This window comes from Notolabrus celidotus, chromosome 11 (genome assembly GCF_009762535.1).
Source record: "Notolabrus celidotus isolate fNotCel1 chromosome 11, fNotCel1.pri, whole genome shotgun sequence".
In the NCBI taxonomy this organism is placed as follows: Eukaryota; Metazoa; Chordata; class Actinopteri; order Labriformes; family Labridae; genus Notolabrus; species Notolabrus celidotus.
In genome coordinates, this window is record NC_048282.1 from 1527123 (window position 1) to 1545211 (window position 18089).

At 41.1% G+C, this 18089-nt stretch overlaps 1 protein-coding gene across 1 annotated transcript in view; it reads left to right on the plus strand.

Moving 5' to 3' along the window:
- LOC117821481 (dynein heavy chain 2, axonemal-like) overlaps positions 1 to 18089 on the plus strand; it is a 116367-nt gene that overhangs the window by 73505 nt on the left and 24773 nt on the right. The window contains exons 43-63 of the mRNA XM_034695791.1: positions 1427 to 1544; positions 3281 to 3417; positions 4898 to 5035; positions 5137 to 5292; positions 5465 to 5617; positions 6867 to 6958; positions 7092 to 7287; positions 8293 to 8517; positions 8642 to 8746; positions 10438 to 10626; positions 11624 to 11709; positions 12147 to 12277; positions 12465 to 12614; positions 14663 to 14830; positions 15051 to 15211; positions 15858 to 15997; positions 16160 to 16292; positions 16575 to 16714; positions 16962 to 17172; positions 17456 to 17572; positions 17836 to 17977. Of these exons, the coding sequence (XP_034551682.1) occupies positions 1427 to 1544; positions 3281 to 3417; positions 4898 to 5035; positions 5137 to 5292; positions 5465 to 5617; positions 6867 to 6958; positions 7092 to 7287; positions 8293 to 8517; positions 8642 to 8746; positions 10438 to 10626; positions 11624 to 11709; positions 12147 to 12277; positions 12465 to 12614; positions 14663 to 14830; positions 15051 to 15211; positions 15858 to 15997; positions 16160 to 16292; positions 16575 to 16714; positions 16962 to 17172; positions 17456 to 17572; positions 17836 to 17977 (3088 nt within the window). The remainder of the gene's footprint in view (positions 1 to 1426; positions 1545 to 3280; positions 3418 to 4897; positions 5036 to 5136; positions 5293 to 5464; positions 5618 to 6866; positions 6959 to 7091; positions 7288 to 8292; positions 8518 to 8641; positions 8747 to 10437; positions 10627 to 11623; positions 11710 to 12146; positions 12278 to 12464; positions 12615 to 14662; positions 14831 to 15050; positions 15212 to 15857; positions 15998 to 16159; positions 16293 to 16574; positions 16715 to 16961; positions 17173 to 17455; positions 17573 to 17835; positions 17978 to 18089) is intronic.

The window sequence follows — 18089 nt, forward strand, 5'->3', positions numbered from 1 at the left end:
AGTTGATTACATTTTCAGCACATACTTGTACTATTTTGCACTAAAACAAAGGGAAAAATGTAAAGTTGTCATTATTTATAGGTTATTATGCTATGATTTTACTGGTCCGGCCCACTTCAGATCAACTTGGGCTGTGTGTGGCCCCTTAACTGAAATGAGTTTGACACCCCTGATGTAAGGGGTATGGACCCCTCACCTTAGCATGGGGGTCTTGTCTCACCCAAGCGGTAACCTCTGGTCCTAAAGTAAGAAACCTATGTGGAAGTGTTATAAACTGGAGTTCATGGAGCGTCCACTTGAGGCTGGCTGCAGAAACACCAGAAACCACATACACACCCATTCAAAGAGACGATCTTTACAGCAGAAATAAACATGTTTACAGACTGGTTCAAAAAACAGTTTAGGTCTACGTTGCTCATTTCTCTCTCAGCACACACTGTACAGGGGGAATTTATTACAACTCGGAATGTCAGAAGATATTAATGTAACAGGTTTTGCCCATTTAAGGACATGACTGACTTGACTGACAGGCGGGCACCCTGTAGCTGTTGGCGGGGAGGATAAAGGCCTACCTCTTTACCTCCATAGACTGTACTAATGGACGTAGTATCCGTGACGTCACCCATCTGTTTCTGAAGCGCTGTTTTGAGGCCATATTGTTGCTGTCGAGCCAGTGTGATGTAAAGAGGCGGGCTTTGAGCCTCCTAGCCAACAGCTACAGTGTTCCCGCCTGTCAATCAAGTCAGCTGTGCCTCTTATTGGAAGACTTGTAATCTTAATATCTTTGAAATTACTGCATTAGAAACAGTGCAGTGTGTACAGTGTGCTGATCAAGAAATGAGCTATCCAGACTACACTTGTTTTTTGAACCAGGCTGTAAACATGTTTATTTCTGCTGTAAAGATCAGCTTCTTTGAATTGGTGTGTATGTGGTTTCCAGTACTTCTGGAGCCAGTCTCAAGTGGATCCTCGATGAACTGCAGTTTTTAACACTTCCGCAATGGACCCATATTTTTAGACCGGAGGTTCCCGCTTGTTTACCTCACACTCACGCGGCAGAAATTAGGTTGAGTCCAGTATTTCCAACATGGCAACCGCTGACAATCAGGTTCATAACAGTGCTTTAGAAACAGACGGGTGACGTCACAGATACTGCATCCATTACTTATACAGTCTACGGTCTCACACTGTCGAGATTCTATCCTGCATTGCTGTCAGCTAATACGTCGGTACAATATCCCTGCATGGTTAATAAAATCAGAACGCTCCATGACCAAACCTTTTATCATCAAAGAAAGATAAACATGCTCTGTTAAAGTATCCCCTCCTTTGTGTTTCCATCAGTACTCATTTTTTCTTATTAACTGTCATTATCACCTTTTATCAGCTTGTTTATTAACCTCCCTTTAACCCTGTGGTGCAACAGGATTATCCTCTGAACCCAAAGGCAATGAGTGTTGGAGAGCTCTACGGGGAGAAAGACCTCTCAACCAATGAGTGGACTGATGGAGTGCTTTCCAACATCATGAGAGGAGCCTGTGCAGGTCCTGACACTTGAAGTCTGTGTGAGATTTGAGATTTGTTTCTGAATATACTGAATAAGGTCGAGAATTTTTGTTGAAAACATGCAGCTGCTAAACGAATGAATTTCAAAGAAACACAGGTAATCTGATTTTCATCATTTTCAAATTCTGGATTAGTGGGGGCGGGATTTAAAGAGACACTTGATGATGCACTGGAGCCTCTTTAGCATAACTCCGCCCCCTATAGTATAACTGTATAAAAAGCAGTGCTTGCATTAGCATCAGTCACTCGCTCGAATCATCACATGTGCTACAACCAGCGTGTGACAGTAATGGATGATGAGACTACTATCGATAAAACTCTACAGCTTTTTAGCATCATAGAATCTTATATCCAAATACGTTCTGTAGTTTTATTCAGCCTGTTTGACTAGGTCAGGGTTTTTTCTACTTTCAAAGTAAAAAATAAAAAATTTGCAGATTGAAATCTCTCCTAAAATGTGTTGAAATAAAACCCATAAGAACATAAACTGTATCACATAGACAAATAAATCCACCTGCACAAAAATATCAGCACCACAAACAGTGTGATGTAAAAGACTGCAGCTAGTTACTTAGTTTTAATTATCAGCTACAGTCTGTGTTTGTTTTTTCATTTGTTGTCACACTACACACTCTTTTGTCACACTGCACACTCTTTTGTCACACTACACACTCTTTTTGTCACTCTGCACACTCTTTTGTCACACTACACACTCTTTTTGTCACTCTGCACACTCTTTTTGTCAAACTACACACTCTTTTTGTCACTCTGCACACTCTTTTTGTCACACTACACACTCTTTTTGTCACTCTGCACACTCTTTTTGTCAAACTACACACTCTTTTTGTCACTCTGCACACTCTTTGTCACACTACACACTCTTTTTGTCACACTACACACTCTTTTTGTCACACTACACACTCTTTTTGTCACTCTGCACACTCTTTTTGTCAAACTACACACTCTTTTTGTCACACTACACACTCTTTTTGTCACACTACACACTCTTTGTCACACTACACACTCTTTTTGTCACACTGCACACTCTTTGTCACACTACACACTCTTTGTCACACTACACACTCTTTTTGTCACTCTGCACACTCTTTGTCACACTACACACTCTTTGTCACACTACACACTCTTTTTGTCACTCTGCACACTCTTTGTCACACTACACACTCTTTGTCACACTACACACTCTTTTTGTCACACTGCACACTCTTTTGTCACACTACACACTCTTTTTGTCACACTGCACACTCTTTTTGTCACACTGCACACTCTTTTTGTCACACTACACACTCTTTTTGTCACTCTGCACACTCTTTTGTCACACTACACACTCTTTTGTCACACTACACACTCTTTTTGTCACACTGCACACTCTTTTGTCACACTACACACTCTTTTTGTCACACTACACACTCTTTTGTCACACTACACACTCTTTTTGTCACACTGCACACTCTTTTTGTCACACTACACACTCTTTTTGTCACTCTGCACACTCTTTTGTCACACTACACACTCTTTTTGTCACACTGCACACTCTTTTTGTCACACTACACACTCTTTTGTCACACTACACACTCTTTTTTATCACACTACACACTCTTTTGTCACACTGCACACTCTTTTTGTCACACTACACACTCTTTTTGTCACACTGCACACTCTTTTTGTCACACTGCATCGTGAATCCCTTCTGCAGATGAGAATCCAGATGAGAAGTGGATCGTGTTTGACGGGCCTGTAGACACTCTGTGGATCGAGAGCATGAACTCTGTCATGGACGACAACAAGGTGCTCACGCTCATCAGTGGAGAGAGAATCTCAATGCCTGAACAGGTGAGAACAGGAGATACGCATTGTGTGTTAATTGATTTATGGTGAACATTTTTTTTCTAATTGTAATTTATCATTTTAACTGGTTCACAATAACCTAACCATTTTTTTTCCAGTATCCTTACCATTCACTATTTGTTTTTATCACTTTAATTTTCAAGGCTTTGTAAATAGCTTATTTTAGATATTCTGCATTAAACTTTACTTTTACCATTATCAATCAATCAATCAATCAATCAATCAATCAATCAATCAAGGCAAGCACTTTTCATACAATGATATTGTAACTCAAAGTGCTGTACATAAAAATAACAAAATAGAATAAATAAAAATAATAATAAAAAAAGACCCCTTCCAAGCCCAGATCCCAAACTCACCCCATAATCCATATGTAAGGTTAAGAACATTTTATATGCAATATAAATAATAATATTGATAATGATGATGATAAAATAATAAAAATGAAATAACAATAACAATAATAATAATAATAATAATAATAATAATGAATGAATAAATATGTAAATATATAAATATATAAATATATAAATATATAAATAAATAAGAAGTATAAAATAAAAAACTATCTGAAGAAACACTCATGATATCTTAATGAGGAAACAGCGGAGGTAAAATAAGTTGTCAAAAAAATTAACACAAGAAATTAAACTCACCAAAATAAAAATAAAAAAATAAGACAATAAAACAATAAAATATAGAAAATAAGATGACACACTAAGTAAATACAGCAAAAAAAAAACAGAGTAAAATATTAAAATGCTGAGAGGTAATCTGTAAAAATCATTAGATGATAATCAAAAATGTAATAATCCCCAATAAAAAATGATATATACAATTAAAATTAAACGGAATAAGACTGTTACATGAGTAAGACTCAGATAAAAGCGAGACTGAAAAGGTAGGTCTTGAGTTTGCTTTTAAAAATGCTTATTTTTTATTTTATTCTTATTTTCTATTAATATTCTTTTGTATTGTGTATAAAAACAACTGTAATGACTGAAAGTCCCCCCCGGATAAATCTTGATTTCTGATTCTGATTCTTATAACTCATTATTTCTACTCCTTGAAACTCAGGAAACATAATAACGTCCATGTTTTAATGAGGAAAGAGACAAACATGCAGTTACTTAATATATGTTTTTATTTGCAGCGACTTCATATTTAAAATTTAGTCACTAAAACCTCACTGAAGAAATGGAGTAGAAGTGACAAATCACAAACAAAATTCTCTGTGTCTGTGCATGAATGATCAGAAAGTTTGTTTCTTTACACAAACACTTTATGGAGCATTATCCAAAAGCTATTTTAATTCTGCTATTTCTTTTAAATTGATGCCAGAATTCTCTCTCTTGAGCCAAATGATGCAGACATGAATCTATTAACATGGCATCAGTCTTGTGTTTGAAGTGATGGTCTATAACAACTCAAAAATCAATGAAGTGACTGTGAGATCTGGTCTTAGGTGTCTCTGCTGTTTGAGGTGGAGAATCTGGCTGTGGCCTCTCCAGCTACTGTATCTCGCTGTGGGATGGTCTACAATGATTACACTGATCTAGGATGGAAGCCTTTTGTTCAGTCCTGGCTCGACAAACGACCCAAGGTACGATGGAATCACATCCCATGATTCGGTTTCATATTCTGTTTCTAAAAACACATTTCATGTTCATCTACTCACCCTAACATGGCTCGCTGTCTGTGCAGGCTGAAGTGGACCATTTAAAGCGCTTGTTTGAGAAATACGTAGAGAGCACGCTGAACTTTAAGAAGAACTGTAAGGAGCTGATTCCCATCACGGAGCTTAACGGAGTCACCTCTCTCTGCCGTCTCTATGACTCCCTGGCCACATCCAGCAACGGGGTATGTGAAATAGAGTGCAATCTGACCTCCACTGCACATTGTGATATCTGCCAACAACACTCATTTTCTAGGGTACCTTAAGTATTGAGCTGTAATGGTTGTTTTTGTTATCCCGTTATACTCTCCTGGAAAATCACCTCCGTAAAAAGATTCCTTTTGCTTCCATCTCCAGGTTAATACCTCGGACACAGAGAACTTGGGCAGGATGGTGGAGCTCTGGTTTGTCTTCAGCCTTATCTGGTCGATCTGTGCCTCCGTTGATGAGGATGGACGGAGAAAGATGGACATGTTCCTGCGGGAAATCGAGGGCACCTTTCCCATCAAGGTTCTCTTTAGCTAGGGGGCCTAAGGCGTTTTTCGACCAGAGGAACCTTACCCCGGAACTAGGGACCTTATCCCTGAACTACGTGCGTTTCGACCGGTGGACCCAGGGTCAAATTTTTTTTCAGGGGTAGATAATCTCCCCCTCTTAAAAGCCCCTACTAGGAGGGTAGTACTTTTCAAAGGTCCTTGGACTTTCGGGAGGCAGGGCCTACAATGCTAAACGTGTCTGATTGGTAGATTAACCGCAGTGTTTTTATTCCTCCCTCCGTCCACAATAACATCACACACATCTGTGATTCTCTTGATTTCTCTTTCTTTCATTAGTTTTTATTTGTTCTATCTTTTTTGTATGTGTGTGTACTTTTCAAAAGAAGAAGCTGTGATTCTCTTGATTTAGCAGCTTGTAACAGTAGTCTTCTCTCAGCCCACCGTGAATGCGTCTCTCCTGGTGTTCCGGTTTTAAAAGTGACCCTGTAAACTGGAGACCTTCAGCTGAACGTGTCAGTGTTTGTGGAGTTTACACAGCTGTTGAAACACAGAGGGAGTTCCTGGGAATGCAAACTAGTTTAGTTTTTATTAAGATTTCAAAATATCCTCATCAGATATGTAATGATGGTCTAAAGACGTTTATGAGGGATGCATCCGGCTGAAAGTCTCCAGTTAACAGGGTCGCTGTTTAAACCAAAACACCGCCCGATCTCTGCCACGGCTTTTTGAGTTCAAAAGGATTTTAAAGCCGTGTTGAAACGTCTTTGCTACTCGCTCTTATCTCCTCTCACGTGTTGATTCAGTGAATCCATCTGTGATGAAATATAGCACCATCTAAAACAGACCAGCTGAGTCTCTTCATGCTAACAGGCTAACTGTTGTGTTGCTCATAATGATACCTGCCTGTCTGTCTGCTTCTATGGTGTCATCTGTGATGAATGGCATTTGTCTTTGTTTTACTGCCCTCTACTGGTCTGGTGGTGTAGTGCCTTTACTTGCTTTTTTCTCCATACGTCACTGGCCTGATTTACACAATCTAACCGGGGAATCGGCCCCGCGGTCGAAACGCAGAAAACAATGGCGGCACAGGAACCTTTTAGTCCGGGGTAAAGTAGTTCTGGGGGCTAAAAGACCCCGGGACTCTTGGTCGAAATGCACCTAGATTGAAGCTTATGATGCACACCCTCACTCTTTTTCAAGCTACATGGATTTGTCTCCACATGGGCTAACATCCTCTGACCTGTTTTTGAAAACTCTTTCAGAACACGGTTTATGAGTACTACGTGGACACCAAGACAAAGACCTGGGCTACTTTTGAAGGAACACTGCCGAAGGATTGGCGCTACAATGCCGAGTAAGTGACCCCCAACCTTTGATGATGTGTGAGTGTTGACATTGTATCCATTCCCTGCACTGCTGAGGCTTTATATTTGACTTTTGCAGCTGTATGAAATCTATGTGAACTCTCCCTCTGCACTCTCCTGCAGTGCTCCATTCTATAAGATTATGGTTCCTACAGTGGACACAGTTCGGTACAACTTCCTCGTCAAGGCTCTGGTGTTAGGTCGGTACCCTGTACTGCTCACTGGACCTGTGGGCACAGGTAAAACCTCAGTGGCTCAGAGTATCCTGCAGGGCTTGGATGATAAGTGGACGGCCCTGACTGTCAACATGTCTTCACAGGTTGGTGCCTTTAGCTCAGTCTGTATGTTGTTGTTGTTATTTAATGCAGTTAACGTTAACAACATAGACTGTGTAAACAATGGACGTGGTCTCTGTGACATCACCCATCTGTTCCTGAGCGCTGTTTTGAAGTGGATCGACGGCAGGTGCCATACTTAACCTAGCTTTGTCTGAGCTAGTGTGAGGTAAAGAGGCCGGCTTTAGCCTTTTTGCTAACAGCGACAGGGTGCCCACCTGTCCATCAAGCCAGCCACGCCCTTATTTGGGCAAAACTTGTTACTTTAATATCTTCAAAAAATAAAGAGATACAAAATAATCACCCCCCATACAGTGTGTTCTGATAGAGTAATCAGCTATTCAGACCTAAACTGTTTTTTGAACCAGTCTGTAAACATGTTTATTTCTGCTGTAAAGATCGTCTTCTTTGAATGGGTGTGTATGTGGTTTCTGGTGTTTCTGCAGCCAGCCTCTAGTGGACGCTCGAGGAACTGCATTTTTGCCACTTGGTTCAGTAACATGAGGATTATCACAAAGAAAGTTAGTTTTGGGGCTGATGTTATATTAGAGGGCACATTTTTTATTGACTTAAAGGTGAGGCACTATTGTCAGTACTAGACTTAACTCTAAAGACATGAAAGCAAATTGTAATAGTAGGTCTTGGAAGGAAACAGTAGCATAGAATACAATTTTTTTTCAAAACATAGTCCGTCTGATCCGTCGGATCACATCACCTCTCTCTTCATATACGACTCAGTCACATAACAGAGCCACAGTTCTTTTAGATTGTGTTGTCATGCTGAAATCCCATACACAAATGTTACTTTCTAACCCATCAACACTCAAAATATTTGAACAATCAGCTTTTTAAAACCCCTTTTTAATGTCACCTTGATTTCTAAATTTGTCTCCTAAAATGTTTTCCTGTTTTCTCTCAAATGAAACATTCTTTCTTGTGCACATTTAAACCTTTAGCGTCTCTTTCTCTGTGCCACCATCACTGTCCAGACAACCTCCAACAATATCCAAGCCATAGTGGAGAGCCGCATCGAGAAGAGAACCAAAGGTGTGTTCGTGCCGGCAGGAGGGAAGCGCCTGCTTTGTTTCCTGGATGACCTCAACATGCCAGCTCATGACCTCTTTGGCTCCCAGCCGCCACTGGAACTGCTGCGTCTCTGGATCGACTACGGCTTCCTGTATGACCGCCAGAAACAGAGCCCGAAGTTTGTCAAAGTAAGAAGGATGATTTCAATCCTATGATTCTGTACCCTTCTTTACAGTGTTAGAGACTAAGACTTTAAAGAATATTTATACATCTATAAGGATTACTGTAACTTGGCCATTGTGTTGTCTGTAGGACATGTTCCTGATGGCGTCCATGGGACCCCCTGGTGGAGGGAGGACTCACATTTCTGGACGCTTCCAGAGTCGATTCAACCTCATTAACATGACCTTCCCTGCTGTGAGTCCTGCTTTTCCTCCAGTCTCCAGACGAGCCCTGCTCTGTCTGCACCACTGAAGCCTGATTATGAGATAATCGCTCTGAATTTAATTAAAATGGATCATTTAAAGAATGTAAAAAAGAGGAGTGAACCTACAAAGATACAGACAGACAATGAAATAGTCAAATTTGAGAATAAAAAAGATGCTGTCAAACACCAGGTCAAATTCAAAGTACACATAATTATGAGTTTTAATTAGATTAGCTTGCTTGACTTAACAAATATTATAAATATGAATATAAAAACTGCTCAAGATTCTGATTTTTCTTTCTTAACTTTTTACTAATTTAACACACAGATTAACCTGCTCTTATTCTTAATCTCAGCCTTTTTCTTTCTCTTTGTTACAGCATTGTTAATCCTGGTAATCTACAGCTGATTACCTTTATTATAACTACACAGTGATTAATGACTGCTGCTCAGTTGCATTCTCTTTTTTACATCCAGCATTATGACTATTCTGAAGTTTAGAAAGATGAAGTAAGAAATAATGTTTGGTTAGCAGGTTGCTATCTGAAATACAATCCAGACAGGGTGAGACAAGACCACAACGAGAAGCAACGCTATTTTCCATAACCACCTGCTAACCATACATTATCCCTCTTATTACCGGGCTACTAACTTAAAATACGAACACGTTGTTTTTAAAAATAGTCCCAGTGATTCCTCGTCAGTGATCGTTCCATGGTGATGGATTCTTCTCTGTCTGTTGTGGTGGATTGAACATGAAACTGTCCTCATTCAGCTCTCCTTCTTCTCTGAGCTCTGTGGTTCACACACCTTTAAAAAGAAACTAATGTCACAACTTTGAACCCTGCTGCTATCATCACCACCGCTCATGGTTTAACTTTCTTTGGAGAGATCACTAACCTAAAGTTTCTCTCACCTGCTCCACTCCTTCATCATATTGATGGACAGGATCCAATATGGAAACATCTGTAGCCTGCTGAGTTAGCATGCTAACCGAAGCTAACGTCTTAGCCACATTGTTTCGATGCTAACGTAAGCTAACGGTTTTACCTCACCTTACAGTCTATGGTGTCAACAAGCAGAAGCTAAATGTGTCTGAACTCTTCTCTGTGGATTGATTTGACATGACGTGTGATCAATTTGTCTCTGGTGTTGATCATGTTAGTGAAAGTTAATAACCGTAGTCAAGGGGTTTTGACCAATCAGAATCACGCTTCCTTCACAAGCAGAAGACAAAAGTTGATAATTGTATATATTCACCCCTCTACCTCTTGCTGATTCACTTCCTTCCTCTCAGCTCACTTTCTTATCTTTTGTTTGTTTGTCTTGTTTTTCATTACCTGGCATTTCTGTACTTCTAATGTTCTCCACTAGTAGAGCACTTCCTCTCTACATCACTTACTGTCTCCTTCGAATCTTCCCTGAATACCTGTCTGTTTCTCATCTCACTTGTTGTAACTGTTTACTTGTTGAAGTGTAGTGCTTCTCGTGTCCCTCCTTTTTCATTCACACCAAAGAGAACATGTTTCAGCTTGAGCCACATTTCATTGAAGAAGGTCAAGACCTGACACTTGAGCTGCTTTGACTCTTAAATGTATAAAGTGGATATCATGAAATAGACAACATTTGAATATCTCAATGACATGGTTGGACAGTAACCCAACTTGAAAATGCCTTTCAGGAATCCCAGATCAGGCGGATCTACAGTACCATGATCAACCAGAAGCTGCAGGGCTTCAGAGAGGAGTTGAAGCCCATTGGAGAGGTTCTAACCCAGGCCACCTTGGAGCTATATTACGCCGTTTCAACTCGTTTTCTCCCAACTCCAGCCAAAATACACTACCTCTTCAACCTCAGGGATATCTCCAAGGTACACAATAATTCAAATACATGTGGAATGACTGCACAGCCACGTAGACTGCACTGAAAATGAGGGAAGACAATAAACCTGATGAACGAGATGTTAAAGAGTTCAGTTTTCAGCCTGTTCAAGGACAGTTACACCTCTGTTACAATGTCAATGTCAAAGAGACGTTGAGGCTGGGTGAAGTCTGTCCACTGCTCAGCCTCAGCAATGTTTTGCACTTGTAATAATAATAATAATAATAATAATACATTTTATTTATAAAGCGCTTTTCTGAACACTCAAAGACGCAGCACAGAGAATAAAAATCATCAATCATATAAAACACAGATTCATAAAAACATGAATGAAAAGAATCAAATACATTTAAAAGCAGTCATACATCAGAGCAGTTCTAAAGGTGGGTTTAGTGAGTGTTTTGAAGGTGGACAGGTTGGGGCAGTTTCAAATGTTTAGTGGTAAGGTGTTCCAGAAGGTGGGGGGGTCAGTGTCAGAGAAAGCTCTATCCCCCTGGGTTCAGTGCTTTGTGCCAGGTGGTAGGGAGAGGAGGTGGGCGTTGGAGGATTGGAGGTCATGGGGGGGGGGCGTGGTGGTGGTGGAGCAGGTCGGTGAGGTAGGATTTCAGGTGGAAGAAGGCAGTTTTGGTGATGTGATTGATGTGATGTTGCAGAGTGAGATGGGAGTCAAAAATAATACAGAGGTTGTGAACATCAGGACGGAGTGAGGGAAGCATTCTGGATGGAGAGGTTGAAGTTGTTGGTGGTTGTGGGGAGGGATTTGGGGCCGATGATTAAGAGGTCAGATTTTTCACAGTTGAGTTGGAGGTAGTTTTTTTGCATCCAGGATTTAGTTTGGGTCAGGCAGTCGGTCAGGGTGGAGAGGGTTGGAGCAGTTATGGAATTGGTGGAGATGTAAAGCTGGATGTCGTCAGTGTGGCAGTGGAAGCGGAGACCGTGACGATGGAATGTAAATGGTTTGTTTTCCCGATCCTTCTACCTCTCAGGTTTTCCAGGGTCTGCTGAGAGCTCATCCTTACTTCCATGATACCAAAAACAACATGACCCGACTCTGGATCCATGAATGCTTCAGGTAACCAAGGGACATTTTTACTTCAACTGAAATGTATTGTGAGCATCAGCCTCTGGTCTGTGGTATGCAGATGAATAAACATTTTCTTCTCTTTATTTAATAGACTAGTATTTATATCCATGTTGATCAATGTTAAAAATTAGCTTAATTGGTGGGAGATCTGCTTTCTTTGTTTTTGATGCAGAAGTGAAATGAATCGTACAAAAATAACTCAATCATATATTTTGTTGAATATATACTTTCAAAGTCATTTTCATAAACCTCAATTCTCTTGAATCTCTCAAAAACTACCTTTCACAGTTCAAGCCCCAAAATGAAAGTGTCGTTTTTGTCTCAGCTGCAGCTAAAGATATATTCAGCTTTGGATGGATTTGAGTGCTCATGTTGTGTTCATGCTTAATACTATTAGGTTTTTGTTGTTGTGCTTTTGATTTCAGAGTTTTCTCAGACCGGCTTGTAGATCGCAGTGACATGGAGGTTTTTATCGCTCTGCTGGGGGAGAAACTTGGCTCTCTCTTTGACCTCACGTTCCACAACATCTGCCCCAAAAAGCAGCCCCCAATATTTGGTACATTTCCTCCAGTGATCACACAAACATGCTGATGTCTCTCCTGTGTTTAAAAGAGCTCCTAGTTATTAGAGATTTGGGGGATAGATTGTAAATATGTTGTTTCATTTTCTCACTGGTTGACTCATGACTACACACAAAGCTGTAAATGTGTTCATTGTGTTGCATTTTTCCTTTTCTGTGTAAGGTGATTTCCTGAGTAAGTTTGGTGTTTATGAGGACCTCCAGGATGAAACAAGTCTGAAGAAGTTCATGGAATCCAAGCTGGAGGACTACAACTTGACACCTGGCACAGTGCCCATGAACCTGGTGCTCTTCCGTGATGCCATTGAACACAGTGCGTTACACACCCTTATTTAGGGATGGGTACCTTTCACATTTGAACCAATACGGTACCGATACCCGGTACCTGGGAATCGGTATTGGTACTCAACAGTACCAATTTTCGGTACTTTTGTGTGTTTATGTGGTAATAAAAGTTAATTAGTTTAAAAATAAAATCTCAATTTGTTAAAATTTAACATATTTATTTCATTTAACATGAAATGAACAGAAACATGATTATATGTGTGAGTAGATATATTAGCTGACTCGTGCTCGTGGCGTCTAATTGCTCTTTCGGGAGTTTATCAATGAACACACGTGAACGCCTGCAGACGGGAAAACGTCAGTTCTCTGTCTCTTTATAATAACAGGACACACAACTTACTTGTTGGTTATTCACGCACACAGGAACGGTTATAAACAGGGCAGGTAGTCGGAGTGAGAGGGTCAGTCTAAACCATAGACTGTATAAAACAGGTCTCAAATGAATCCCCCTGCAGCTCTGCCTCGCATCGAGTGCGCGTGCCCGTCAGCTGCAGGCTCCGTTTGGCGCACTCTTGTGCAGATGCAGAGAGCAGAGACGTCCACCCGATCAGTCTCTGACTTTATTACAAGGCGAAAGTATGGAAAATTGCCTCCTCTTCCACTCCCTCACAGTCGCAAAGATGCATCCAGGTACTGAAACATGGTACCGTTTGATTTTACGTGAATCGGTACTCGGTAGTACCGACGGAATTCGGTCGGTACCCATCCCTACCCTTATTATATAGTATCTTATATATCAGAGGCCAAAACACATAAACACATAATCTCCTGACCTCTCAACCCACTCCTGTCACATTCTTTTCACTCAATTCATAACAATACTACAACCAGATGACACTTTTCTCAGTTCTGTTTATGTGTTGGAACTATTTCAGTTTTTCACTGGCCAATGTGATCATTAAAGGCAAGGCAAGTTTATTTATGAAGCATCATTCATACAAAGAGCAATTCAAAGTGATTTACAGAGTTAAAAACAAAAACCAGAACAGTAACAATCAACAAAAACATACAGCAAACACTTTGAACATTTACATTTTATATGTGGCCAATTATGCTTGATCTACTCTCTCTCTTCCTCTGTACTTCTGTACTTATGTACCTTCTACATAGTAAATAGTGTTGGGTCTTATTATTTATTTAAATTAGGAGGGATTATTATAAATGATCAGCCCCCCTCACTGCTCTGAAGTCCGTAACTCACAGAGTCTTATTGTCCCGCCGGACACAGAATCACAACTGATCTTGTCTTAACCGAAATGAACCTTTAATTATTTGATTAATCTCAGAACTTCTTCCCAAGGATTAAGACTCACACATTGAATCTTTTCTGTCTTGAGTCGCATCCTGAAGGTTTATTATATTTTATTGTATTTTATATTTAAATTTTAGATATTTAAAAACTGGAAGAGAGAAACAGCATCTCGTTTATCCTGTATGTCTCGTATATACAGTGAAAATTGACAATAAAAACCTTTAAATCTTGAATCTTGAATCTTGAACACAGACTTTCTGAGCCCTTGAACACATTGACTGAGAGAGATCCCTCTCACACTTGATGATTTGACAGTGAGACAGCCCTAAGCCCTTACAGACTTAGTGGGAACGTGCCTCAAAGTCAGTGAGTGCTTGAGGGTGGACATTGAGATTGGGCCACTGAACCAAGGAATTGGACCTAACTGCAAAATTCAACAGTTCCAAAGTTCAAAACCGTTTATACAGGCCAAGGGTCGGTACACAAGAGGTCAAAAACAGCACAGGCAAAGGTTTCCAAATCACAAATCAAAGTTGAAGACAAAGGTACGAAACTGGTCAAAACTGTGGAGCAAACATAGGAACAAAAAGGCACAATACGAACTGGCACAGAAGGGAGGGGAGACTGAGCTTAAATAGACACAGGGAGTAGAGATAACAAGACACAAGTGTAAAACACTGAGGTAATCAAGGAAGTGGGAAACACTCCGTCACACCTTAAAGGAAATGTATAATTAGGGCTATATTTGTTTTCTACTTCGACAGTAACCCGTGCGGTACGTGTGATAAGTCAGCTCAGGGGCAGCCTGCTGCTGGTTGGTGTCGGAGGCTCTGGGAGACAGAGCCTTTCCAAGATGGCTGCCTTCATCTGTGAGTACCAGGTGTTCCAAGTGGAAGTTACCAAGCAGTACCGCAAACTGGAGTTCAGAGAAGGTGAGATTGATCATACGCTGTGCTACTGTCACATTCATACACAGAACTGCCAGAGCTGGTAATGACATAGGGTTAGAACAACAGTGGGCTTGCATATGTTCACTGATGTTCAATGTGATGCATTGAAAGTCAAGTTTCTGGAGGATTCCCTCATGTTTGATGAATCATCTCTGCCTTCCCTCATCCCATCTCACCGGGTTATATGTCTCTTCATTTTCAGACATCAAGAAGCTGTACCGTTTGACTGGTGTGGACGACAAGCCCACAGTCTTCCTGTTCAGTGACACTCAGATTGTAGATGAATCCTTCCTTGAGGACATCAACAATATCCTGAGCTCTGGAGAGGTGCCCAACCTCTACAAGCAGGACGAGTTCGTCGAGGTCAGAATCAGAATCAGAAATACTTAATTTATCCCGAGGGGGATTCAGTCATTACAGTCGCTCCTTTACACAATGAGTAAGAATATCAAAGAATATTAATAGAAAACAGTGATGAAATAAGATATTAATAAGGCCGGACTGTCTGGAAGCCGTCCATGGAGACGTGTATTCACAAAACTCCGTTCGACTTCTGACTAGTCCTGTTAGCTCGTCCATCTTATTATCCAGAGATCTCACGTTGCCCATGACGAGAGAGGAGAGACACAGCTTCTACATCCTCTTCATATACCTCCGTCTTCTTATACCAGCTTATACCGATGACTAAACAAAGCGAGGCTGCCAGGTAGGGTTAAAATGGCAAATCCATAATGAAAACAGTCCACAACTCTTACCAACGATAAGTTAGAAGGGGTCACACTCCAAACAAATTGCCAGAGAAAGATCTGATTAAAAGTATGATGAAAAACGTCAGCAAAAAATGAAAAGTAGAATGAACAAAGAGGAGCGACTGTAACAGGCTGCAGACACGTTTGTGCATTTGGGAATAGACAATTGGTGATGTCTTTGCAACTTTGTTCCTTCTGACCTTCGATCTATCTAACTGGAACATTCCTCTCTGAGACCCACGCTCTTGTTTTATCTCCAGGTATGCAGTGCCCTGTCAGAATCTGCCAGGAAGGACAACGTGTTGGAGACTCCTGACTCCTTGTTTAGCTACCTCATAGAGCGAGTCAGGAACAACCTGCACATCGCTCTCTGTATGAGCCCAGTGGGAGAGACCTTCAGGTAGAGTACTTTACTGCTCCAAGCTCTCTGGGCCTTATTATTCTGATGCCTCTAAAGTGACTCGTAATGGAAGGCATTCTTACCTGACAGTTTCCAAACCCTTCATTAACATCATGAATCCAGTAAACTGAATCTAATCAGAATAAATGTCTTCGTCAACAGAAACCACCTCCTCCAGTACCCTGCGCTCATAAACTGTGCCTCCATTGACTGGTTTTGTGAGTGGCCCAAAGATGCCCTGCTAGAGGTTGCTGAGAGGTATTTGGATGGACTGGATCTGGGCTCTGTAGAAGGGGTGAGAAATCTATACACAAACATCCAAACAAAACTGTTCATGTGGGATGAATGATACACTGTCATTTAGTTTGTTTGAACACTTGAGTAACCTTTTAATAATAACAAAATGGAATAGTTCATGTGACTATTATCTCGTATGGAACCTGAAAGTTCGCTTTGTAAGGGTTAGCAGGTTGTTATGGGAAATAGAATCCTGACAGGGTGAGACAAGACCCTGACCCGATGCAGAGGGGTCTTTTAATGTGAGGTTGAATTTGACATTTCCTGTGTGATGTTTTAGATCCAGACTAAGGTTGCCAGTACCTTTGTGACCACACACCAGTCGGTAGCACAGGTTTCTCAAAGAATGAAGTTGGAGCTGAGGAGACATAACTACGTGACACCCACCAACTACCTGGAGCTGGTGACTGGATACAAAAAGTAAGAGCTCTTCAGCTCTCTCCTTCAGTTAGGATTGTCTTCCTTTTCTTCCTCTCAGACAACATTTAAAAGCATCGTGTGAGACAACTCCATCTTGGGTGCCTTTGGTACATACCCTCAGCAGTTCCTACCTTTCTAACCTCCATGTACAGTCTATATTGAATCTATGAAACTACTGTCTCTGTTACAACCACCCAGTCTATCTGATTCTGTTTGTATATATGTGTCTCTGCGTGTCTGTGTCCAGGCTGTTGGCAGAGAAACGCAGTGAACTCGGGGAGCAGGTGACTAAGTTGCGTAACGGCCTTTTCAAGATCAGCGACACACGGGAGAAGGTGAAGGCCATGTCTGTGGAGCTGGAGGAGGCCAAGAAGCAGGTGGCAGAGTTCCAGAAGCAGTGTGAAGAGTACCTGTCTAACGTTACGCAGCAGAAGATAGAGGCTGATAATCAGCAGAAAGTAAGTCATTGTTCAAATGTACAAAAGCATTGGATTGAATAAGGTCATATTTTATTTATTAAGAGGATTTGCCCTTGCCTTCCAAAAGTCCACCTGGATTAGACACAGGATAAATAAGTGTTTTATGCTCTGTGTGTGTTTTATGCTCTGTGTGTGTGTGTGTGTGTGTGTGTGTGTGTGTGTGTGTGTGTGTGTGTATGTGTGTGTGTGTGTGTGTGTGTGTGTGTGTGTGTGTGTGTGTGTGTGTGTGTGTTTGTGTGTGTGTGTGTGTGTGTGTGTTCAGACTGTGAGTGCTAACAGTGAGAGAATCGGGGCTGAGGAGTTGGAATGCAAAGCCCTGGCTGAGAATGCACAGAAAGACCTGGACGAGGCCCTTCCTGCACTTGAAGAGGCCATGAAGGTAGATCTCTGTCCTTTGACGTTTTAACTCACCGGCTCCTCTGTATGTTTCAAATGAAGTGTTACTATACGTGCGGATGTTCATGATGAACATTTCCCTTGATGTGAAATGAGTGATGAACCCTGACTTTGTGGTATACTGCTGTGTGTCTCCTCTCCACCATTGTAAGCCTGTTAGTCATTCTGTTTCTGTTTGTTACATTTTTAATTAACATGACTCAGCAGGATGTGTATTCTAACTTTCCTTCCTCTTTCTGCGCATAGGCTCTGGAGTCTCTGAATAAGAAGGACATGACAGAGATCAAGTCATATGGCTGTCCTCCAACACTGGTAGAGACGGTGATGCAGGCTGTGATGATTCTCCTACGCAAAGAGCCTACCTGGGCGGAGGCCAAGAGGCAGCTGGGTAAGGGACAGCGATACTGTACATAGAGTTAAATTGGACAAGTATAATCTGTTTAGATAGATAGATAGATCTTTATTTGTCCTTAATAAGGAGATTTGTTGCCACCGTCTGT